At 41.2% G+C, this 27,106-nt stretch overlaps 1 protein-coding gene across 2 annotated transcripts in view; it reads left to right on the forward strand.

Moving 5' to 3' along the window:
• The window catches only part of PRDM6 (PR/SET domain 6), a 371,468-nt gene extending 344,690 nt beyond the window's left edge, over window positions 1–26,778 (forward strand). The window contains exons 7-8 of one of the 2 annotated variants that reach the window (XM_078677375.1): window positions 9,959–10,135; window positions 26,541–26,778. In XM_078677375.1, the coding sequence (XP_078533501.1) occupies window positions 9,959–10,135; window positions 26,541–26,556 (193 nt within the window). In that variant the 3' untranslated portion in view covers window positions 26,557–26,778. Of the gene's footprint in view, window positions 1–9,958; window positions 10,136–25,879 lie in introns of both variants that reach the window. The other variant, XM_078677373.1, reaches the window with a different exon arrangement.
• Window positions 26,779–27,106: the final 328 nt, after the last annotated feature.

Here is a 27,106-nt window from a genome sequence, read left to right on the forward strand (position 1 = left end):
GCAAGCGAAATCACGGGAAGAACTCTTGATGAATAAGTCAGATGCTAAAACAGGAGGTACATCTAAAAGTGGGCACAAGGCTCAATTTCGGATGATTACCGGCTCTTCGAGGGATGCACAGAATGTGAGACGTATCTTGAGACGCAATTGGCACATCCTACAAACTGACCCCATTATAGGCATGGATGTCCCAGAGTCACCATTGATGACCTTTCGTAAATCGAAATCTTTGAAAGACATACTAGTACAAAGTCATCTACCACCACCAGTACCATGTACAGGAACACTCAAGGATATGAGGGGCTTTTTCCCTTGTGGAAAATGTAAGGCCTGTGCCACGAGTAGGAGAGTGTTAAATTATACGATCCCTGGATGTGGGAAATCCAGATTGATTAGTAAATTCATCTCCTGCCTCACCCCATACGTAGTATACTGTTTGGTGTGTCCCTGTGGACTTAAATACATAGGGAGTACTGTTCACAATGTAAAGGTCAGAATTTTGGAACACCAACGTGCCATAGTTAATAAGGATGAAAACTACCATGTAGCACGGCACTTTGCCTTAAAACACCAAAGCAATAGGGAGTTACTTCAATACTATGGCATTGATCACGGTCCGTTACATCCCAGAGGGGGTAATAGATTGCAGCGTTTGAGAAGGCTTGAGTCACGCTACATCATAGACCTGCAAACTAAGACACCTAAGAGGTTAAACAGTAGCGAGGAACTGACAGTTCATTTGGGTTAACTGTGTATGATGCTAATGTGTGTCAAATTTGAATTTCATTAACACATATTGATTTAGGAAATGAGATTGCTCTGTTGTGTTTATTATTTTTGTTGTATTGTGTAATCTATATTCTTTGGGGATTATGGAATGATACCATTAAGGTATCCATGAACGGTTTGATGCTTATGCCGATCCACGGCTATATCAGGTTGTCCACTTTGGGGGCTTATGGGGAACCACTATTCAAGTAAAGATTTTTTCATCTATACGATTTTTTAAATCAACCCTATTGCTACCCCGCCCCACTCATATGTGGACCAATGCCGATCCACGGCGAGATCTTGTATTTTGCATTTTCCGTTCATGAACTCTACATTGACTGGCTTTGAAAATGTATAATCCATGTACATGCATATATATTCTTGACTATGAACTTGTCCCCCATAGTTTACGATTCACATACAAAATTGGAATATTGACTAGGCTAAGATGGCGGCCATTACGGGAATGGTCCTGTTCTACCAACCCGTCTTCGCTGTTGTTTGTTCAGTGACGCGGGAACATTTAAAATGGATGTGAAACTGGTAACTTTGTAACACTGACGAAGGAGTATATCCGAAACGCGTCTGTTCCGTATACCATCTGCTGAATAAACGAATTGATGGTGGCTTCCTGTGTGCCCGAGTTTCTGTTACAAATTGACAGAGTTGGTAGCGCTATATATATATTTATATACACACACACTCAATTGCAGGAAAAAATAAATGTGACTCAATAACATGTTATTAAGAGAAAGTAAACTAAGGAACGCTCATTTACACCTTCAAAACTATAGTACAAAGTTCCATGTTATTACCAAAGTACAGTGAAAATTGCAGTTTCCTGCCCTACAGATTGTGTGTTACACAGGTGTTACACTGAGTTTACACATGAAGCAACTCTAATTGGCCGGAATCTTATTCAATTGGATTTCACCCTAGTGCATCAATGTAACTCCATGCATCCTGGATTTGGTTAAATATCTTTTTTAAACATGTAGACATTACTAAATGAATTGGCATGAACCTCATATGAAAGGGCAATGAGTGTAATATGATATATATTACCATATTAGCATAGCTGAGGGATGGATGTGGCATCATTACTTACTTTGTAATTACCCTCTCTTGAGTTGTGAACCCTGCCAACACTCAACAATTATAATAGGCAGCATGGAAAAGGAAAACGGTACCTCCTGCCATACATTATAAGGATATTGCAAGTCACTGAGGAGTTCCATAAATATATACAAGAACGAAGCCGAAGTCTGAGTTCCTTTATAAGGTTATGTTACTCCAAGGTGACATGAAATATCATTTTCATGTACGCCAGGGGTGTACTTTATCCCATATAATACATAGTCAATACCTTTCCTACAAACCACTTAAAACTTTGGTGCATAGCTCTTTCTTATGAAAGAGCAAGCATGTTTGCAGACATGAAGAATACAAATAAAGCCTCTAGTGTAAAATTAAACACATCAAAAACCTGTTAGATATTTATTAAAAACAGATATTAGAAACAGTAGAATACAAATCAAAACCTGCAGTAGCTCAGAATGTGTAGAAACATGCAGATAAATTCCAGCTTTTCTCTATCTAAGGAGTGCACATAATGTATGTACTGTCTCTGCTTGTCTTTGTAAGATGTTAAAATAGAGCAGAAGAAAGAAAAGCAATGTTTGTTTTCATTGCTTTAAACAACTGCTTCAATTATGCTCCATGACCTGACCTGCCTTTCACCTAGGCCTGGGCGGAGTTCGTGGATTTCCACCTAAGGAGTTCTGCAAGCTCCAGAGTGAAGTAATTCACACTGCTCGTGCTGATTTTCAGCGCCGGGCATTTTTTCCTTGCTGTAAAATCAGTGTGAACGGCACCGTGCCCAGCGCAAGATGGCGCAGCTTCTTTCTGCCGCTCGAGTAGATGTTCTACTCGAGTGGCAGGTTCCTCAACACAAGTGGCAGGTTTCTCAACATGAGCGGTAGCGACCTGCCATGACTGCCTGTGTATAGAAATCTCGCTGGCAAGCAGTCTAGCATTTGATTTGCCTTGCTTGCACTCGCCAACTTAATGATGATGAGCCGCAAGAGAGGCAAAGCTCTGCTCCCCTCCGCTAGGCAGAGTTTTTTAAAGCGCAGAGTGGGAAAAACTCTGTAAACTCCACAAGCGGAGCAGAGTTTACCGCCCAGGCCTACTTTCACCTGGGCTGCTGGTTCTGGCAGCAGGCATTGTGACATCAGAACTGGACTGAAATAACTTACGGTAGTTGAGTTCTGATATCTTTTCTGTATTATCAGTGACCGAGTGTGTCACTAGTCACCTGTTATAAAAAAAATTGAGACAGGTGTTTATAAAGTATTTTAAGGAAACCCATGTATTATATACTTATATTTTACACCCTTATTCACTGAAACAAAGTATGTTTTAGATATATGTCCCTCTCTCTATACATATATAAATATATTTTTTTTAAACTAAAGACTTAAATGTCAGTTAAAACATACTATTTTAAATATAAACAAAAACATTTAAATTCATTAGTTATAGTTATTTCAAATAACTATAAATCATGCCCTCACTGTGCACTGCTAATTACCTCACATATTACATTTCTAATTACATGGACTATGACATTGCTAACGGATCACTGAAATAATATCGAGGGACAGAATATCGACCAACAAAAATATCGTTGACAAAATATCGAGAGACAAAATATCGAGTTTCTATCTACAAACAGGTAAGTACAAAAATATCGAGTTAAAAATATCGTTTACAAAAATATAGTTGTAAAAAATATCGACTTTAATAAAAACAATGTTTAATTACATTAATATAAAAAATTAATTACTAAAATATACTCAACAATACTTAAAATAACTTTTAATAATTAAATAACTAATGAAAGTAAAAAAATAATATTTTTTTAATCATATTTCTTAAAACATATATATATATAGTAACGCAACTTTTACAACGCACTACCATTACAACGTAAGTATTGGTAAGTATATAATAATTTTTATAATTTAAATTATTTAAAATTAATTTAATATAATTTAATTTAATTTCATTTCATTAAATTAAATTAATGTAAATTTAATTTTACTTTATTTTTACACTGTACCCCTGTACCCCAAAAACCCAAAACTGACCCTGAACCCTAAAAAAAACCCTTTACCCAAAACCCCAAAACTGACCCTGAACCCTAAAAATACCCCTTTACCCAAAAACTAAAAACTGACCCTGAACCCTAAAAATACCCCTTTACCCAAAAACCCAAAACTGACCCTGAACCCTAAAAATACCCCTTAACCCAAAAACTAAAAACTGACCCTGAACTCTAAAAATACCCCTTTACCCAAAAACTAAAAACTGACCCTGAACCCTAAAAATACCCCTTTACCCAAAAACTAAAAACTGACCCTGAACCCTAAAAATACCCCTTTACCCAAAAACTAAAAACTGACCCTGAACCCTAAAAATACCCCTGTACCCAAAAACTAAAAACTGACCCTGAACCCAAAAAATACCCCTTTACCCAAAAACTAAAAACTGACCCTGAACCCTAAAAATACCCCTTTACCCAAAAACCAAAAACTGACCCTGAACCCTAAAAATACCCCTTTAATTTAACATAATTAGCAATTAATCAATTAAATTAAATTAATTACCAATTACATTTTAAATAATTAACAAATATTATTTAATTACCAATTAATTAAATATTACTACCAAATAATACATTTACATATTTAATTAATTATAATTAAATTACTTCCCACCCTATTCCCCTATAAACCCCCAACCCGCTACAGGAAATAAATTATTTTAATTTACATAATTAGCAATTAATCAATTAAATTAAATTAATTACCAATTAAATTTTAAATAATTAACAAATATTATTTAATTACCAATTAATTAATTATTACTACCAATTAATAAATTTACATATTTAATTAATTATAATTAAATTACTTCCCACCCTATTCCGCTATAAACCCACAACCCGCTACAGAATAAAATTACACAATAATTAAAAAAAATCATTAATTAAAAATAATTATAACATAAAATGACACTTTTCACACATATTATAACATAAAAACACTATAAATAATTAAATATTATTTAAAAAACGATATTTTTTACTATCTTGATTATATACTTGGATATTTTCACTTTCTATATTATTTACAGTCGATATTACTTCACTTACCTTAAAAACGATATTTTGACTGTCGATATTCTGTCCTGTCGATATTTTGTCCAAACGATATTTAAAACTCGATATTCTGTCCAAACGATATTTTGGAGTCGATATTATGTCTGTGCACCATTGCTAACATCACCACAACATCTTAAATTACATCATTGATGATGACACTGCATGGTGGGGGCATGAGTTATAGTTACTTTAGAGCATGAGGTTATACTTACTTGAGATAAATATAACTGGTGAGTGTCAGTGGTTTGGTTAGTTTAATATATGTTTTAACCGACATTGTCACCTAACTTTAACATCCCTTTAACCTTTTTTTTCCCTGTGAATTTCAATGTTTTAAAAAAAATTTAAAGTAAGATATCATTACAATTCCTAACTATAAACTCACTTTAGCTTTTCTTTTTTTCATTGAATTTCTACAGCTTTTTTAATGTGATGTAAAGAGTCCATCATGTATGTCGAGTCCATCGGGTGCAAAGGGCCCACCCGAAGTGCCCACCTCGCATCACCTTAGCCAGGCCCTGCTCCCAACCCCCCTGCTAGAGCCCAACCCTTCAGTCATCTGCAGGGAGTGAATGGCTAAGGCTTTCATGTTACAATATAAAGGGAGTTGCAGGAGCTTGTGTTTTAAAAAAAAAATTGTACTGTGGATTTGTCGATCCTCGGTGAATTTGCGGTCAAAAGTATTTTTTAACTCGTTTTTGGCCCCTGGGGGAGGGGGGGTCACTCTGGTACACCCCAGCAGGCCTAGGGGGGCAGTGTAACCCGTATATGTTTTTTCCCTTATTTTCAGGACAGGGGATTGAGTCCCTGAGTTCTAAAATGGTGCTGTCACATCTTTGTCGATGTTGTGGCAGCCACTCAGATCTTATCTTGAGTTCTATTGGCACATTGGATCCTAAGTGGAGTGAAACATGCAAAGTTTTTGAGCCTTAATTTTTCAAAAACTACTAAACCGATTTACATCAAATTTTTTAAAAAGCACGATTTCTGGACCAAGATCTATTATTTTGCCAAATTTGGTGTAATTCCTTTCAGCAGCTTTTGCTGTACCTCTGTCCAATTTATTTATTTATTATTTATTTATTTATTTTTGACATTTATAAAGAGCACTGTAACCCTATGGGCATACTGGCGCTAAAGTACTGGAAAATACTAGCGGGTAAAGCTGCAAAACTAAGCCAGATAATCATACTTTAGGAAAGAGCCATGTCTTTTCTACGGAACATCATCAAGTCCTGTATTCACCTTATTTCCAAAGGAAGACGATTCCAAAGGCGGGCAGCTGCCACGCCGAATGCTCTTCCCCCCAGTGTTACTCTCTTTGTCCTAGGAATCCTAACAAGATTAACAGTCGAGGAGCGGAGGCTACGTACTGGTTCATACAATTTAAACCTGCCCTGGAGCGGTTTAGGCCCCAGCCCATGAAGTGCCTTAAACACTATACAGAGAGATTTGAACAACATCCTTTGAGTCACCGGAGCCAATGCAGCTCTACCAACGCCTGGGTTGTAGATGACCGACGAGCCCTTGTCAGTGCAAGCTTCGCTGCTACCGCCTGGATATTCTGGAGCCTTGCAATGAGGTATCTCAGAGACTCCAGGAGCAAGGCATTACAATAATCCAGGGGGCCCAAAATAATACTCCTAACTACTGTGACTCTTGCCTGGGCTGGCAGTAATGGTAGCACTTTGCGGAGTCCCCAGATAAGAGTATAGCAACTTCCCACCAGCTTGTTAACATGGGATTCCAAGTTCAGCTTGTCATTGAAGCTGACCCCCAGATTGCGTACTGTGCTCACGGGTACCAAAGGAATGTCTGTGGATATGGGCCTGAAGTCAGTTGGCAATACTGACGGGACACTTCCCACTCCACAATGCAGAATCTCTGTTTTCTCATTGTTAAATTGTAATGAATTGTCCCTCAACCAATTCACCATTTCCCGCATGCATGCATGGAATGTTTCCTGGTCAATAAAAAATAGAATGTAGAAAAACACGTTTTGCTTGACAGATCACCCTGAAACTTTTCAGGAAGGAGCTGAGGTGGATGACACTTGTTTTTGGAAAGTTTAGAGATGATTCGTCAAACAGCCCCAATTTTTTAAACATCCCAAAAAATGAATTTCCTGTGGAAACATGGTCCTAACATAACTACCCAGTGGTGACCAATACTGGGTTAGATTTAACATTGCTTCTGGTATATTGAAGTCATTGTTGGCGAACATGCATTAACCCCTCCCATGCTCATGACGAGCTGAGCTCGTTATGACCGTTGGAAGGCTCACACGCAGGGCTAATTCCCCTGCTGTGTTAAGCATTCCATTAAACGGGCATGGTCGTGACGAGCTCAGCTCGTCATGAGCACACGAGAACCGTGGCTCATGACGAGCTGAGCTCGTCATGAGCACCGGGGCGCTGTGTGCGCCCCACTCCCCCCAGCACAGCAGGGGAATGTGCCCCGCAGCCAAGGGGTTAATATTTCATTATTTGAGTTTAACAAATTTGACAGTTTTGCGTTATATAAATATCTGACACAATACAATACAATACAATACAACATATTTAATTGAACTAGGATAAAGGTCATAAGCGATACCCCAAACCCAGCAACCATAAAATGTGTCCTGGACAATAAAGTACGACTCTAATGAAGTGAAAACTGCTAGTGGAGCTGAAAACCCTTGACGAAAAAAAAATCTTTTGATCATCCATGCAGTTCGCAAGAGCAAGGAAGCTCGCATGACATGAAACGCTGTGCATTTTTGTTGCCCTTAATTGAATTGCTGTCCATGCTTTGCGGCCACGACTGCCGCCTTCTCGTCGCCACTGTTTCAGGCCCCCTCAACCAGGCACATCTATTAGAGAGAGAGCAGTTAAAGGTATGCTGGCCCCTGACTCCAGCATTACAAGTGCCGATGACAGCCATGCCCCCAAGAATCTAAAGTTCCAAAGCATAGCTCATTCATGTAGACCACAGGAAGTGCAGAACAGCACAGAGCCACAGAGAGCAAAGTAGGGCAAAAACGGCTCCCGATAAAAACACACTGCAACCCAACACCCCTATGTGCTCTAGTTGTGTGACATTAGCAGGCGACGCCAGAAAAAACTGTTTCTGGGCTGAATGAACTCTGCCATTTACTATTCCACCCTTGGCATCTAGGCCCTACAAAGCAACTCCACTCCAATATTATGAGAGGCTAGAAAGACCCCCGCCAAACTAATTACATCTTAGCCATTAAACAATTAGCTGGCTACGGTGCACTTATAAAACTCCAGTGAAACGATCGAACGCAGACAGCAGAAGCTTTAATGGTGAGATAGTTGCAGATGTTTTACAGGAGGCGCAGCACTGCTCTTCAAGGCGCTGTCTGTATGACAGGTGTTGATCAAGGACATAGACATCATTAGTGAAGCAAATGCAGAGGCACCATTGCTCAAGGGTCTGAGAACCCGCCGTATCCTAATTATGTCTGTCTTGTTGTGCAGCACAGGAGTTGGGGGTGCCATTTTCCAGCCTTAAACTAGGGCCTGTAGCAGTCTAAGTACACAACTGGCGCTGATCCTTTCCATGTGAACGCCAGTGCCTGTATTGCATACAAGGTACTCTGCCCTTGTCTGACCCGCGTCTCACCCTTAATTAATGGAATGCGTCAGGTGCAGACTGGTACAGTGCAGCTTACTGCAGTGAATGCGCTGTTCCTAGTGTAGGCAGTACATTAGTGAGAGGAAGATCAGCTGTTTGAAAGTGATGGTCTTTCTTTCACCGTGCAGGTGGCAACTCTGCCTGAGTTTTAAAGGTGGGTCAGAAATCACGCTACAGGTTTATACAACGAGCGACAGCACCTTCCTGCAGTGGGAAACCTTGGGGTGGTCCCTGGGACCCTCTTTTCCCCCTCACCCGTCTTTAGTGGCCCTGGACACTTTCTATAATGCAGCCCAGGTGGTCACTCATTCTTTTAAGATGTGATTATTGATCATCTGTCAGTGATGTTGTATTCGATTAAGAAAGTTGAATGACACTGCTGTCAGCTACTGATATCCTGTGCTTTAGCCGACATTTCAAATCTAAATCTCAGTAGATTGGGAGACAGGGAAAGGCAAGTTTGAAGTGACTCGAATGTCTGTACAGATCCACGAGCCCTCAACATTGCCCCTGTGGATAAGACCCATACTCCTAATACATTATTGCAAAGGTGACAGATTATTGCCCGAACTCCAGTGCTTAATTTAAGCTGGGGGTTTCTGGTGCTCGGCACCAGCACTTAATTGTCAATACTGAGACTTATGACAGTCTGTCACTTTGTGGCGCTGTATATCTAATTCAGAAATGAGGACAACAGTTATTTGTTTATTCAATATAGAGTAAAAAGTATTAATACCTGCCACCCAAGACATTCTTTTAGCACTGGGGCATGGAATAGTCTGAATTGTCACACTTGTAGGAGTGTGATGGCTAGTAGTTATGTTGGTACTATCATTTGTAGCACTAGAAGGGACAATAGGTGTTGCAAGCTGCAGTTGCCTCCTGATGAGGGCCCTGGCACTTATTTTTTGTACTAATTAAGCACTGCCTAACTCATGCATGCATGGCTATCCTAAGCAATCTTCTTTAGGGGTACTTATGCTGAGATTTTGTTTACACAATTTAGGCTGAGTGAGAGCATTCTCCAGTGGTTTTCTAGAAGATGCACCACTAGAAGGACATGCCCCATCTAGACCCGCATCCAAATGAAAAGCTGAAGTTAGCTTACATCCTCCTTCTGTAAAAAGGTTAGACAACAGGGAGTCAGAGCTCATTTATAAGTGTTCCAGCATGTGACTTAAAGATAGATTATATTTCTTTTTATGCAATAGCCAATAGGAAAAGCCATGTCTACTTGCATCATATTGCTGTTGTTGGTTGCCATTCATAAAGAGAAAAGAACAAACATGGCCTTTTATTTCTTTCTACCTGTTGCAGGCCCTATCAATGTGGACACTGCTCCCAGTCCTTCTCCCAGCCGTCCGAACTGAGGAATCACGTGGTCACCCATTCCAGCGACAGACCCTTCAAGTGCGGCTACTGTGGCCGTGCTTTTGCCGGTGCAACAACACTCAACAACCACATCCGGACACACACAGGGGAAAAGCCTTTTAAGTAAGTAGAGCAGAAGAGACATCAGATGATGTACCTGCAGCGAGCAGGCAAGGGACACTCACAGCTACCACCCAAAAGGATTGGCTAATTTACTCCAGCCACCTACAAGGTTCTCTCAAAAACAGGCCCTGATAAGGATTCAGCACAGTCACTGCTGGATTTGGCTTCCACCAGACCCGCCCCAAACAATTTGCGATGGAGAACACATCACTGATTAAAATTGATTTCCCAGAGCTGTTCAAAGTCACTATTAGGTCAAGAATTCCAGATGGGTTGGAAGAAAACCACAGTTTGGGCCAAACCTATTTACTGAGCTTATTTCTGGTTCTGAATTCTTCAGTCTAGAGATCCATATTGGAACTGTCATACTTACACTTAAATATGGCCGCCTTTTGTCCGATGTAGACACCTCTCTTTCGTAAATAAATGCAGAGTCATCTAAAATGCATCCAACTGCGTTATACTCGTTTCTCTTCGGGTCGAGTGTCTGATGGTACAGCGCCAAAAGACCCCTGTCGGTGACAGGTCACCCTACACTACATTAAAAACAGAAAGAGTCTAGAGCGCCCTCTCTGGGTTATACGATTGCTAGACCATTTGCAATTGCAGTTTTAGCTATCCACTCATCCCTTTAGGCAGTAGGGAGGCAAGATGCACATCTGTCTAACACTCGTAATTAAGACCAAATAAAAAGGGTGGGAAGAAGTACACTGCTCATTGCATATTCTCTACTCAAATAAACCACTTTGGCCTTTTAATCATGTCACAGCTGGTGAATACAAAGAATAGAGCTTGCCTCTTCTGGACAATTGTTTGCGTAGTGCCCCCCTTCCCTCTTTCTTTCTCCCCAATCAATCCCTTTGTCACTAATCACAAAGATATACAGAACATTACGCAACAATGTCTTACATCAGGCTAGACTGTGCAAGAAAGCATGGAACCTTTATATGTGTTAATCTGTACCATTCTCAAAAGAAATTAGGGGCTTATTTACATGCCCCTTGCACCTCTGATACATCACTTTTTGTGACGCACCGGCATCGCTGTGTGCTGCCCCAAATTTGCAAGGAAACTCAAAGCCACCCTGCATGGCTTTTCGTGTCCTTGTAAATACGGACCCTTTTCACGCAGCACTTTGAATAAAAGGAGCGTTCAATTGATGTTGCTGTGGGTGTTCCCACGCAACACCCTTGGAACCTGACACATTCCCAGATTTCTGGTAATGTGACAGGTTCCATGAGTGTTGTGTGGGAACACCCACAGCAACACCCTTGGACCACCCCTTTCACTCAAAGTGCTGCGTAAAAAGGGGTTGTATTTACAAGGAAACGAAAAAGCACGCAGGGTGTCTTCCCAGTCCTTGTAAATATGGGGCAGCACACTGCACCGCTGGTGCGTCACAAAAAGTGACATATTGGCGGTGCAAGGTGCTTTTAAATAGCCCCCATAGTATTGTACAAACTAACTCAAGTAGGGGTTTTATCTGACAATATACCGCATCAAATTCAATGCAGATAGTACAAAAAATCACTGTTGTTTTTTTCTGGAAAAAATCTAATTGATTAAAATGCCTACTCTAGAGCATTTAATCCAAATCCAATCAATGTTGCATTGACACTGATATAGTTTTACACTATGTCCAGGTTCCATAGATTGCACTGGTGCAATTTTGCATCAGCATTTACATCAAAATTTGGAATGGCCATCTAGTGAAAAATACTGCTGTGGCATCTGTCAGTCGGTACAAATAAAATTGCAGCCCTTGACAAACGGTGCAAGTGGTGGTGCAGAATTCGTCAGTGCAATCCATGTAATCCAGAAATGCAAGTGCAGCATTGCACCAGTTGCATCCATAAAATATGTTCAAAGCAGGGTAGTTCGAACTAATGTCCCACTCATGAAGTTCAGCGGCGTCTGCCCTATTCTGCTTCACGAAATGGGCAGTATTCTCGGATCAGTCTATTACCAGGGCTTGCTAAATGCCAATAAACGTGCCAGCCTCAATCAGTGCTATTACAGAGGAGACATTCTGTGGTATGTTTCATGCAAGAGATGCTGTCACGTGATGTGTCGGCAAGAGGCTAACTCAGCGTTCTCCTGCTCGCACTCCAGTCATGCATGTTGTATGTTTTCTATGAGTGTAGTGAAAACTTCACTCTTCCTCGTAGATTAATAGATTTTCAAAACATTATATACCCTTCAACAAAACCAATTGTGCAAAATAAAAGTATATATATCCAAAGTATAACCCAGCACTGCCGAATTCTGGGGTTGCCAATACCAAACATTCTAATTTTAATTCCACCGTATCTCTTTCCACCACGACTCTACACTTCGGTCTCTACTACACTCTTATATGTTCCTTTTCGTCGTTGGCTTCTCCTTCCAAGGTTCTTCCTATCTCTCTCTTCCTCCTCTTTCTCTCTTTTCTGGCTTTCTCTCGCTCCCTAATAAGGAATACTACTGCAGTTCCAAAATTAGCAGGGGGTAGAGGAAGGGTTTTCTTCAAAGGAAAAATATTTTCCCCAAGGAGAAAAAAATAACAAACTGCAAATACCACGTGAAGTGCGTTTAGGCCTTCCTAGCCCTACACGTGAGCGTACAAAACTAGCTAGGCATGCAAAAATAATTTCAGAACTATTCCTGGGAAATGGTGACTGTCATAAATTCGCACTAAAAACCTGTGATTCTTTTTGAGTTTCATAAAAGTCAGGAGCTTACTCCAAACGTAGCCTGAAGTACAGGAGTACATTTCTAACTATTATAAATGCTGCAGCTTGCATCCCTAATGGTAACTCACATTAGTGGGCAATTTGAGTTTTGAAACGGGGCCATAAAGTTTCGGAGAATTCTAAAACATTATTACCCCACAGGTGAATTCGAAAAAATGCTAATTCACTAGTGTCAGCACACAGAAAAGTGATCACCAGGGGTGATAGTTGTGAAAAATGACACCTATAAGGAACGAGCTATTAATGAAAGAATACGATTTGTACCTTCGGTTTTCTGAAGGTTGGAGTTGGCTTCGCTGGTTGTGGCCATCAGCACATTTCTGATCCAGCCCGCGCGCGCGCGCCCGCTGACAGCACAGCTGCACCGCCCTCCTCTGAATGTGTGAGAGACACAGGAAGCTAGCCAAAAATAGTGCCAGCACTAAGATTGATTTTATCTGGCTGCTGTGTAAATAGATTTTAGTAATTAATTGAAGAGGTTTCAGGGTCAAAATGGGAAATAGATTTCTTTTAATGTTAAGGTGTTACTTACGTGTAACCTTGTTGGCTTCACTTAATTTTTTTCCTTAACCTCCCGTTTTTGTCATCTTTCCGATAGGCACCATTCTTCCCTATTTAAAGCCATTCATTTGTTTCTTTTTTTAAGCGAGAATTGTTTTCCCCTCCTTTGCTTTGTCGCTGCATGCCCTCCTTCTTTAGGAACTGTATTTTGTGCCTTTCATTAGCATATTGCTTATAAAATGTTCTGTTTCTTGTGGCATGGTGCATGCTGGAATGCCCCGTCCTGCCACAGGTGCAGTCTTTTTGCAGAGGGCATCCGAATATATGTTTACTTGAAAAGTGCAAAGCTGAAGAAGTCCATTGGCTTAATTGAATCTGCCAGTCTCTTGTCCATTTCTAGGGTCTGCCCCAGAATCATGGTAGCGGCCCTCCGCTCAATGCCTCACAGCTTGGGGTAATATGGGGTGGTTGTACTAGAGAGAAAGTGTAGGGCTCATCACTTTACTATTTGATGCCCTGCGTAAATATAACCCATCCTCTTACGCATTCACAACACCCCTACATCTCCAGCCAGAGAGAGACGCACTTCACTGGTGGCCAGGAGAGGATTAGAGATTGGCACCATCACTGGCTTAAACCATACATTATTGCACCAGAAACATTCGACTAAAGCATCAGTCAAGTCAGGTTTCCCCATCCCCCATGCATGGATCTGAAATCATTTACTGAATTAATAGTGCTGACCGTCCACTCACCACCTAATAAGCACTATAACTCATCAGTGTTTTCCCCTTCAATGCGCTTAAAGTTGACCGCACAGCAGTATGAGCTCTATATATAAAACAAATAGGTTCCCAAATCTTTTCATTGTGACATTTTACTATGAGCGCTTGAAACCAAATGGGGGCTATCCCTATACATCTAGAGCACATGTGGCAGAACACCCGTGTGGCATATTCCACTATGCTCCCTGCAAGTTGGATCCCACCTTCAACAACCTCACCACGAAAACCAATAAAGCTCCAGTTCACAAATCTGTTCTGTAAGTACTTGTGCCTTTCTTCTGTCCTACATATAAATTACTTTCGAGTGTCTAAGACAGATCCAAAACGCATTCCCAGAAGCAGGTGGGACTTGCTCATAAATATCCATTTCAGGTCATTTATGCTAACAGACCTGATTTGCAAACATGCTTTTCTGTGTGTGAGCAAGTTTGGAGTAAGACACAATCGCCCACACAAATTGTTTCGTGAACAAAACATGGAAATTCAGGAGTGATTCAAACGCAGTACTGGCGTAAGTCATAAGTACTGACAGAAAAAGGTGGATAAATTGGGCACCTACCTCTAAAGGTCAAGTGAAACTATCTGCTTGAGCTCTCGTTTTATTATATTCTGTGCTACCACATTCCTGCCACGAAGAGGTACAGGAAACAGAAGGAGGCAGATTTATGACGACTGGCGCATCCCTGCAAATCAGCAGGGATGCGCCAGGTAAGATGCTTCATGCAAGTTTACCCTTGCGCCACCACAGATGCGCCGCATTTACTATGCGGCGCATCGTGGTGCAAAGATAAACAGATGTGTGATGCATCTTCCGTCGGAAGGGTGGTGCATTGCTGGAGTCGTGTCGCAAGCGCGACAACTCTAGCAATGTGGCCTGCCCATACATAACGTTGTGCGTCATGTCTTACACCTGCTTCAAGCAGGTGCAAGGTTTTGATGCAGCGGCGTCGGCAAAGTGACTGAGTGGAATCTTGTAGATTTCACTCAGGCACTTTACCGAGGCTTTACTGCGCCGGAGCGCCCACATGAAACCTGACGCAGGTTTCATTTTGTGCAGTGCTTTACAACGTGACGCATCTCCCTAGATGCGTCGCATTGTAAATACGGTGCAACGTGGCGCATGGTTTACGCTGCCACTGCGTCCCAGAAGTGACGCAACAGCAGCGCAAAAGTGGCGCAAGGGGCTCATAAATCTGCCCCAAGATGTTTAGGGTGTTTAGGCTGTGTGAAGCCCATTCCCAAAAGCATTTATGATTATGTAAGGGTACTGTTTCTATGTACTGCTACATTCCTTTGTGAATTGAACCTGAGATGTCCAACTTCCTCCTGAGCACGGAGAGGGGAAAGTCCTCTTTATGTATATGAATCGTATAAAAGTTCATTAAAGAGTACTGCATGAGTACTACTTTATGCTCCAAAATACCTTTGTCAATAGGCTCCTTAATATATGTGAAACACAAGTATGGTACTTCAGAAGCCTTTGCTCATATTCACTGTTTAGACATTGGTTTAAATATTTGAACCTGGAAGTCTCTATCTCGGTGCTATCACCATTAGCGAATGTGCCACCAGATTCTTCTTTCAACTGGATGGTTACCAATAATGTTTATTTAAGAGATGAGCCAAACACGCTAGGACAGTCTGGCGAACAGGGTCAATTAACACAACATGTCACTTTTAAAATGACCACTATGTCAATAATCAGACCTTATAAGAAGTATTTATGTCCCATTTCTATGTACTCAACAATGTCCTGTATGTGACCAGAAGCTCATTGTAAATATCCTAATTACATGCATAGTATAGGAAATTAAGGGCATAGTTAGCAGTTCAGTGGTGGGGATGTACAGTTTGCTGACATCTCTCTGTACTATTGGCGGTGAGGGGCGCCTTTGCCTGCTACACCGTGCTAGCCGTGCACATTCAATCACTCTACTATTGCATGTCTTCTTCAAGATCCATTGGACGGAGCAGTTTCCCCAGTTTCCTTGTCAAATACCTCTATTTTCTGCTAAAAAAAAATAGAGCTATTTCAAAAACGTATATGCTCAGCCCATGACATCAGAAGTAGGGAGCTCTACTAATGTTTCAAATAAGGACACAGGCCTCCTGTTTGAATGTACCGGATATTTTAGAACAGTGGACACATAATTGTGTGTATCATTTTTTTTGTGTAATACTCTCTTGCTATTTCATTTAATACGCAGCTAGTCCCTCCCAACTTTCATGATAGTCATGACTGCCCAAAGAAAATGAAGCATAACATTGGGATTAAACGTCCCTCAATATACACAGTTAGCTGCCCTGTGTGGGTATTTTATGAATAATATTTATTTATATTTCGAGTTTTGTATGGCGCAAACTTGACCTGAAAGAATCAGAGCGCTTTACAGAGCTGGCAAAGCAGCAGTTGCACAAGTCACATATGGAGTAAATACAATACATAGAGTAAATATAAATACATAGTAACTACATACAAGAAGTATACGATAGACAGTAGGATATGTGGATGATATAGGTCTGTGGTAGTTACAGTAGGGTGTTATGGAGGTGGGGAGAGTAAAGGCACAGTTTCTCCCCGAGGTTGTTGGCAGTAATGCTCAGATTTATTTGGAGAGTGCGGGTAGGGGCATTAGGCCAGTCAGATGGCTTAGGGGGGAGGGTTTAGGAATTTATTGAGAAGAAGTTTAAGTTTCTTTCAGAAGTGATGACATGATTGATTATCATGTAAATCCTGAGGCAGAGAGTTCCAGATTCTGAGAGCGTTCCTGGTGAAGGAGTGGGTGCAAGATTTTTCTTTCTTAAATTTGGGCAGAATTGAGCGTAGACTGTTTGAGCTTCAAAGCGGTTTATTTTTGCCAGCTCTTGATCGTTTTTCTTGTGAGGTAGACTATTTTTTGTGTGGAGAGTGCTCTGTGGAATAGGCTGGCTGTTTTGAGTATACATCTTGCCTCCATCGGAAGGCAATTGAGGGGCATATTATCAAGAAAGGAGATACAATTATCGCTGCTTTATGCGCAGGAAACTGTTGCTAAAGCAGCGTTAATGGGCTTGATAATATGCCCTTGTGAATTCCCATAGCAGCCCAGATTAACACTAGAACCTGGATAATTTTATCGCCTTTCTTGATAATATGCCCCACAGTTTCTTGAGTGGGAGTGATGTGGCCAATGCGACTCTCCCCCGACAGTAGTCTTGATGCTGCATGGAGTGTAGCTTTCAAAGGGGCCGAGTGTGTTTTTGGGGCACCCGTGATCGTAGTACCTTAATCCATCTTGCAAAGGACTAAGGATTGCACCACAGTCTATAAGTCTTCGATGGGGGTGAGGGGTTTGACTTTTTTAAGGTGTTTCAACATGCAGAAGGCACTTTTAGCTGAGGCATTGGTATGCTCTTTCATGCTTAGGTTTGTGTCAAGTGATCCCCAGAGATTTGACTGATTTGGAAATGAATAGTGTGTAGTTTAATGCAGTGAGGTTGTAGAGCCATGTATCAACGGGAAAGGACTTTTTTCCGGTTAGATGAGGAGGAGTTCGGTTTGTTGGCATTGAGCTTAAGATGGTTGCTAGTTAGCCAGGATTGGACTGTGGAGAGAGTGCAGTTTAGGTGCTGGATGTCTTTAACTGACGAGAGTTTAATGTAGAGTTCGGTGTCATCTACATTGAGATGATAGGCAAATCTTGTTTGTTTCAGGATCATAGCAAGGGGTTCCATATAGAGGTTGAATAGGGCTGGAGACAGGATTGATCCTTGAGGAACTCCTTGTGAGACTGGGGTTGCTTAAGAGGTGGAGTTGTTTAGTCTGATTAGCTATGAACGTTGGTTCAGGGAAGAAACATACCACTGAAGGACAGTTCCATTGATGTCTGCATGCTGTGAGATGGTGTTTAGGAGGATGTCATGGTTAACAGTATCAAAGGCAGCCGAGAGGTCCAGGAGGAATAGGAGGCAGGCCTGGCCATCATCCAAAGACCTGTGTAAGTCGTCTGTGATGTTCAGTATTGCAGTTTCTGTACTGCATCCTTTCCTGAAGTCAGATTGGAAGGTGTTGTGCAGGTTGGATTTTTCAATGTGGTTATTGAGTTGTGCAAGCACACATTTTTTAATGGTGTTGGCAAGGACAGTGAGGTTAGTTATAAGCCTGTAATTGTTAAGGTCATTCTGATCGGCATTTGTTTTTTTAAAGAGGGGGGTGATTTTTCTGAGTTTGATGTAGGCCTGCATTGAGTCGCTCAGTAAGGAGGAGTTAGTAATTTTGGCCCGCATGGGAGAGATGATGTGACTGAGATATTTGGCAAGCGCAGCAAGGAGGGTGTCAGAGATGTGCGATGTTGACTTCTTGCTGGTAACTAATTTGAGGACTTCTTCAGGGCTATTGTTGAATTTAGTCCAGATTGTATCATTTTCATTTGCAAGGGATTGAGGTTGTGTTCTGGATTGTTGAGAGGAGGAGATTGGGGCGACAACCATTAATTGTAGGTAAGGCATTGGGAGGACCCTTGTTGCTCGGTGTAGGGGGGGAGGTGGGTGGCACAAGAAAGAGTTCGATACTAGATCTTTTTCCGAGAAGAATGCTGAGTATTCATTGCAGTGCTTAGTGGAGTCATTAATCGGGTGTGTGAGAGAAAGAGGAGGTTTGGTGATTGATGATGATGAAAAGGTCTTTAGTCCTGTTCCTAGAGCAATCAGGTTGGGCTCGGAAGGAGGATTTTTCTCTGAAGATGTGTTTTTTTGTATTTTAGGTGTTCAGCTTGGAGGATTGAGAGATTGGGTAACGAAGACTGTTGTCTCCAGTTTCTTCCAATCAATCGCAGTTGTCACCTCACTTTGTTAAGTTCTTTATTGAACTAGGATCTGGAAGGGATATTTCTTGAGTTTCAGAGGAGCAACTTTGTCCAGGCGTTCTGCTATTTTTGTGTTGCATTCGGCAGTGAGGTCATTGGCGGAGGTGAGGTCAGATGGAATTGGAATTTGGAAACTTTTATTGAATTGAATTCTGGGAAACTCCTGCTGCAGCCCGCTCTGACACATAGAATGTCAAACTTAAAAACTAAACTTCCATAAAATTGTTTAACTTCATATCAGCACAAAATACATAATTTTTCACTATTTGTAATTCTGGCGTCCATATTTGTATAACAACACCACTGTAAGTAAATTGATACTCTCTGCACTTTCTACACATTGTTCAATATTAAATATGGGCCGTAGAGTACAACAGATGCGGGACATCTACCAAGAATTGGACATGACATCGTAGAAAAAAAGTGTTGGATGCCATGTCCACCCAATTTAGAGTGTCTAGAGGCCACATACACTCTAAATACGTCAGGTGAGACAACGGCCATATTTTAGTAGATGTCTTGCATCCCAAAAACTGTATTTAAGGCCTGTCTTAGTGCTTGTGAACACAGGCTTGATAAAAAAAAATGTCTTGGTCGAAGACAATTTAAATCATATAAAATCATATGAACATACAATTACAATGTCATGGTTTCAAACCAGCCACTGGTTGAAATTGTACCCTGAGTAAAATCCTTGACATCACAAAGCCAATATGATTGCTTGGAGTATCTCAGCAGCCTCCCATCCACCTCTTTTAATTTGAATAGCATTGTTGGTGTTTTTAGAGAATATAAATGCCTTGCATATTTTTGATGATGTACTGCGTATTCGGAGGTTTTCTGCACCCCACTATCCATCAGTTCGGTCTGCCTTTTAATCCTCCTGAGAAAAAGACAGTGCAGACATTTTAGTGTAATGCATCAGTCTGAGATATCAAGGAAGCCTCTTTGGAAGCCACGCAGCCAGAGAATATTTAAACATGAAATATCTATTGCAGAGTAAAACCAGAAGAAAACATTAAAAATGAGTGCAAGCGACAACGCCACTAGTATGGGTGCAGTCAATTGCACTGTCTCCTACAGACTCAGCTAATTCCTGCGATAGAAATTGATTCTGGTGCTTTCCTGATAGCTCTCCTCGCGCCCCCAGCCCCCATCCCTCAGTCTGAATACAATATTTTGCAAGTTTGTCAAGTGATGAAAGGTAGTATATTTTGGCACACTAATCCACTAACTAATCAGTTTTCTAATAAACAATCAGCAATACACTAATGTGTCATCAGCACTTCAGGCTCCTGCAGAGGATGGTCTGCGCGCCGACGTTAATGAATACACCAAAAATCATTAGCTGATCAATACTTCTGAGTTATTCTCATTGAGCTGATAGGTCTGATACATTAAAGCTGACATTTTACATTTGTCAAGATCACAGTGCAGTTTTTAACAGTCGAGCAGGCGGCTAAAAATATTCCCAGATAGACAATCAAAGAAACACAACTTATTTATGCTGACACGCCATGGCTGGCTGAGTAGTTTAGATAAATGAAAATGTAATCTCAGCACTCTGCCTTGCCTCAACAGAACATTCTTTCTCTGAAACTTATGAGTAAGTGCAGCGGTCAAGAGGCACTCATGGAGCATCATTTCTTTGCTATGATAGCGCAGTGCATGACAGGCCGCATAATGTGGCCACGCCGCAGCCGACACGCTGTTGCCAGGGCTGCAACGAGGAGGTGATCTGTGCAAGAGTCTTACTAGGTTACTGTGCACCCAAGAGCCTGGTGACATGCTTATTCAGGGGGTAAACTCCAGTGTACCTGATCATTCAATATTCAATTGGGTGGTACAAGCATGGTTTCTGACAGCCTTTGCACATTTGACTCTGCAGAATTACCACCAGCACTTTGGTTTGTGAACACTATGTGGTAGTTTTTGCCACATCATGGATGTGGTAAAATTGGATCACTCACTATGCCTTTGCCACAGTGCTTAATTTGTCAAAAGTAAGTGCCAGAGCCCCTTATGGAGGCCGCGGTAGCCTGCACCACACATTGCCTCTGCCACCGCTGTAATTGACTACCAACACAACTACTAACCATCACACTCTTATAAGTGATAGATTACAGACTATTTTTATGTATTTTGACTTATTAAACACACTTGAGCTCATCTCAGACTTCTAAAAAAACAGTGCCACCATGTGGTGGACTGTCCATAGATCCCGTGTTGATAATGAAGTGCTGGTGCTGAGCACCGGAAACCACCAGCTCAAATTAAGTACACTGCTTTACCATTTACCTTTAAGTCTCTGCAAACATTAATGTGCAAAGAAATCCAATATCGCACAAAATGACGGTTTGTACTCACTTTTAAATTACAACTGCAGCTGTGTTTGGGGACCATTTAGAAGGAAATCACTGACGAATGGAATAAGTGAGAGAAGAAAAGATACCAGAAAGTTAATTTTTAAAGGGTACATAAAGCCATAATCACAGGACCGTGCATTCGAAGAGTATCAGGCAGTACTTAATTTGATCCCGTGGTTGTAGGTGCGGCTCACCGATACCCATTTTCAGGGAATCGCACTTATCTTTCCTCAAAAGACTTTGATCAAAAATCAAGAGACAAAATCAAAGAAGGGGGAACGAAGGAGGAAGAGAAAGAACCCCCCCCCCACAAAATGTGAAAGCAGGGATGAAAAAGAACCAGCAAGCGCCACATAATAGGGCAGGTAGTGTCTGACCAAAACCTTGGTCCCTGGCACAAATTAAGCACTGGTCAGGTTAAAATCTCGAAGGGAAAGCTCAACCTGCTGCGTTAACAAGGCCTGAAAAATAGGTACCATTACATTGAGTGACAGTGACCTCTGTTGTTTACAGCCATGCTAAACAACAAGAATACACATAAGCTAACAGCCCCCAATAATATCCTGAATAAGCCAGTCGATCCCATTTAAAAAAAGAAGATAATATCATTGCTTCATTGGCAGATTAGACATACTGCTTCATGTACTGTGGCCTGATCAACCTTCAGGGAAGCATTGGCCATAGTATTTGTTGATGAACATAAGATCCATATAGTGGAAGTCATATAAACCCTTAACATAAACATCTAAGAGCCAATTTAATATCAGTTTCTGAACTCAGAATTATTCTTCCTGCTCTACAGCTTGATCCAATAAAAATATTGTTTTGTACAAGACATCTTTTTAATTATTTGAAGTAGTTTCCAAGTCGTTGGCCAACACGGCAGCTTGATGCCTTGTTTTCCTCCACATAATATTTTGCTATCCTCATCTGTGTTCTGCGGAGCCTATGCAATGAGTCATTGTAATGGATGCTATATGCATTTTATGGGTCCCTACAGCTTATGACAGCTTTGAGAAGTTGCTTCAGGTTCTAGGGAGTTGTCACTCACTTAGGTCCCAGGCACTAGAATATAGTGACATCAACTTGTAAGAATGATATGCTGAAGATCTTATCAAATTGCTCAAAGGTCTCTGTGATACTTGGGGCTGAAGTGGGGCATTTATGGAGGTATTTGCCCTGTGAGATCCCTTCTTACTGTTTTCATCTGGGTTGAACCTCATGCTCAATTTTTGATACATAAGACTGATACTATAAATCAGTCAGTCAACTGGCCCACTTGCACACCTCCTGTAGTTTATAGGAACTGCCCAATATGAATAATCACCAGTCCCAGGCCCTCTTTATTGTCCAGTGGATTCAAGCATGAACAAGAGGGAATAACCATGAAAGTAAGGGAAGAGTAAGTTAGAGAGAGTATAACTGATCCATTTTTATCAGCCCCAAGTCTCTGTAAAACACATGGGAGGTAAACAAATCAGAAAGCACCTTTTATAGCTTGAAAGAGTGATCTCGCTGCTATAATGATGAATTGTCAATCCCAAAAGTACTAAAGCCGAGTTTGGCCAATCTCTCTAAACTTTATTCTCTCTGTTGGTGCGATCGGCATGATTTAACAACTATAATGACACTTATTTTTATTGAATTTCATCTTTTTTTTTTTTACCTTTCTGCATACTGTAAATAACCAGTGATGCTATTACCCAGTTTATCGTTAGATAGTTTATCACTGAAGGAAATAAGGATGCCGGGATGTGACCTCTTGACCTGCAGGTCATAGCAGATGGAAGCAGCAAGAGTTTATCTCAGCGCGCCATCTTGCCCACTGCACCATCTCGCCTACTATCCATAGTGCTGTGTTATTCTACTATTTCACTGCAACCCATCATTAGATCACACACTTGCTAGTGGTGGTGGCATTAAAGTCTTGTACCAAGTTGCATTACAATATAAACAGCAGCACAGTGGTAAGAAAATGACACCTAACACAAAAGGCAGACACAGTGCACTGTGACTAGAGGGTCTCAGGGCAGATTACAGGAGTAGTGCAGAACCTCAGAGAGAACTGTGGCTAGGTATTTGTCAGTGGAGGCAAAGTGATGTGTGCAGTCAGATTGTTTGGAAGCATATCTTCTAGAATAGCTTTTTCTAACAAACGAAAATGACAGAGTGGGAGACAGTGCTGACTACACAATAGAAGTAAAATGTGCAGAGTTTGGACTTTATTGTGGCTTTACAGTTTACCTTTGCGAGAGTATATTAAAAAATACCAATAAATGTGTTCTTTGATGAAGGTGAGGTTTCTGGTGTTTACACAGTGGCAAGGTTGAGCTGCTTTTGATTTTTTAATCTTCTTTGTCAGAAAGAGACAACATGTAGTTCTAACAGGGGGCATGCACAGCTGTGGGAAGCCTCATAGAGACCCCATGATAAAAAAACAGGCTACTTTTCATTCAAAATCACCCCAAGAAAGCCTCTTACTAGCCACATGACCACACTGGATGCGACTCTTAGCTCTCGGGGGGTAAAACAGGTGATCTTTTCTTAATGGTTTCATGACAACCACAGAAGAGATGTGTCCTGATAGCTACATGACAACATAAGAGGCACACGGATGGATATGATCACACAAGTGGTGACTCTTCTAACCACAAGCTGCTAAAATTCACATGACAACAGAAGAGTCCTCGTCTAAAACCCAAGAGAGATGCCATGGATAACTTTATGACCACACACGAACCACTTGACTACAAATGAGGTATCTCTCACACACAAAGAGCCTCCTATTAACAACATGACCATGGATGAGCCACCTGTAGTACTAAAGGGTGGCTCTTTCTGATGACCTGATAGCACATTAGGGCACTGATTTTAAATTGGCCACGATCAAATGCAATCATTTTTGTATCCAATATAAAACGACTCTGAGGTGTTCGGTATTTATCGGGTGTGATAGCTATCACCTATCACAAGTTTTTGGGAAATAACGTATGGATTATGACAGTTAATGCACCCAAATCCACATGCTTCGGTAATTAAAGTCAATTTTCACCCTGATAAAAACCAGCAAGTTTGACCTGCCGACAATTATCACAAACCTCATTATTCCAATATGTGATTTATCAGCCTACTCATAATGAGGGCCTTGGTACCGCTTACAGTCCACATATTCCTCCTCACTTTTGCATGTATGTTATGATCAACAAAAAAAATTAGGAGACACTAGACTTGAGAGGAGCCATCTAACTGCACTAGAAGTGCCTCCTAGTGACCAAAACATCAAGCAACATCGAGATGTCAGTGGGGAGGTATAGCGGGACAAAGGCTGTAGGAAATGACATATATTCAAAGAAAACAATTCATTTTAAGTGTATTATTTCCTTTCTGAGAATAGATGCAGTGTATGGGCCTGTTTACGAACCCCCAGAATGGTATTCATTATTTATCACATCAATAAATCAGACACCCCAGGGTTTTGGGTTTAAGGGTACCTTAAATAGCACCTATTCAGAGTTTATCCCAGTAATGGCAAATAGCATATGGCTTTTGGTGCTTGCAGCACCTAGATCTGCATGCCCCAGTAATTACTGGGCTGGGCCCTTTTCCCTCATTAAATTCTGGAAGGTGTCACCTGACGAAATCTAATGGGAGTTGGGGGGACTTTATCACACCCAATAATGACATGGGGCTATAAAATCCGCACACCCCATAATTCCAGCCCCAGTTCAAACAAGTTTGCACAAAAGCGGAATTTATTCCGGCTAGTCAGAAGCGGGCCCTAAGCATAATTGAATGGAGCATTAATTTGTTTTTATACTGAACCTTTTCCAGGAAAAAATAGTGTTTGTAGACTGGCAAATTCACATGATCCTTCCTGTGGCCAAATTAGTTGTTTACAATGTAGACTACTATCCAAACAATGCATGAATCTTAGCAACTCCAGTTTTACTAAAGAGCACACCAATGCAGGGAGATAGATGTACCATAGAACATGACCACCTGCCTCTTTCTCTGTCGCTTTGCCCCCACTTGTAAGCTTCAGAAGACTCCCAGCGCAGAATTCCAGGTTTTAAATCTTCCAAAGGTGATATTCTATTTGTCATTAATTTCTCTCCGGGGGTCACGAGGCAGAAAACTGCAGACAAGCTGCTTCTTTGATGGCTCACTCTTGAAAAATCTCTTTTTGTTCTGTGTCTATTTGACGTGACAGCTCCCCGGGCCTGAGTAGGGCAGGCCTCTCTGGAGAAATCACCTTCCCTACTGCCTATTGACAGGTTCTTCTGTTCTGAAGCACAAAATCCCTTGTCCCATCACTGGCGTCGAGGCCTTGGAAGTAGCCCGCCAATTAAACCCCAGAGCCGGTCAAATCTGATGCCACTTTTGAGTGTCTGTTCCGATTAGGCAGGATGAAGCAAAAAAAAAGTCCCCCTCCCCTTCTCCCTCCCACCCCCTTGCCCTCTCCCCCCGCCTACAGAGCAGTTCCCCAGTTCTCAATTTTCTCTCTTGCCTCCCCCAGGTGCGAGAGGTGCGATAGGAGCTTCACACAGGCCACCCAGCTGAGTCGACACCAGAGGATGCCCAATGAGTGTAAGCCAATCACAGAGAGCACAGAATCAATTGAAGTGGATTAACTGATTGACTGGCTGGAATTAAACTGCAATGGAAAGTCATGATTAAATGTCACGGACACTTAAACAAAACCAAAGATTTCCTCTGAGCAACTTTCAATCAGCCCCAGAAAACCAAAAGCAGTAATAAAATAAAGTAAGATGTTAAGAGACATTGATCCTGTCCCCGAACGGAGACCAGTGGAGAGATTATTTATTTATGAATGGGGATGAGACTTTTTTTTCCAATGGACAATGAGTTCTCCGGGACGACTCGCCTTCTGAGTCCCGCTTTCCTGTAAAGCTTTATATATATATATATATATAAAAGAAGCCTTTTTTTAGTTGTTATTTAAATACCAAAGCAAGGAAGCAGGTGGGGTTTTCCCGCCCTCGGCTGTGACTGAGAACGCACATGGACTTGTTTATCTTTGCACCTTTTTTTCTTTTTGTAGCATGACTCGAGGGACTTGGATGTAGTCCTTTTTCGAAAATTATTGTTATTATTGATTTGTTTCATTTTCCCCTCTTGTTTTTTTTTTGTACTTTGTCTTTATGCTGCCAACGCAGAAATGTATGCACCTGAAAGAGGGCGCGATGCTGAAGAGATCGAAAGACAAATCCGGCCTTCGCTTCTGAACAAAGTGGACATTTTTTGCCATCCTTTTTTTGTTTTTTGTTTTTGTAAAGACAGATAAATCATACTTTGTGCACTTTTCATGTAAACCATTGCCTCGGAGGCGAAGCTCCGTCGTGGAAGGTTTTGAAAGAAAACGAATGATGCAATATTTGAAATAAAAGATAAAAAATGTTGTGTAAAAATATGAGTGAGGAATACATTTGATACACATGAGCTTTGAGCCCTTTGAAGCAGGTTGATGTGAAATATGTATTTGAAATCAGCATTCAAACACAACACTAATCATTGTTATAAGAATCAAGGTAAAAATTAAGTTTTTGGTTAATAACTAAACATTTTTGCAGAACCAGGAAGGCCAGCTTTGCCCCGGCAGGGATAGACCGCAAAATGCTTTTTACACTGTGTATGACAAGTATGAACACTATGTTGAAATTTCCATCTTCGTTTTTGGTTTGGGTCTGGCTGGGCTCTGCTATTCCAGGACATGTATGTTTAC

Source organism: Lissotriton helveticus, chromosome 2_1, assembly GCF_964261635.1.
Source record: "Lissotriton helveticus chromosome 2_1, aLisHel1.1, whole genome shotgun sequence".
Classification (NCBI taxonomy): domain Eukaryota; kingdom Metazoa; phylum Chordata; class Amphibia; order Caudata; family Salamandridae; genus Lissotriton; species Lissotriton helveticus.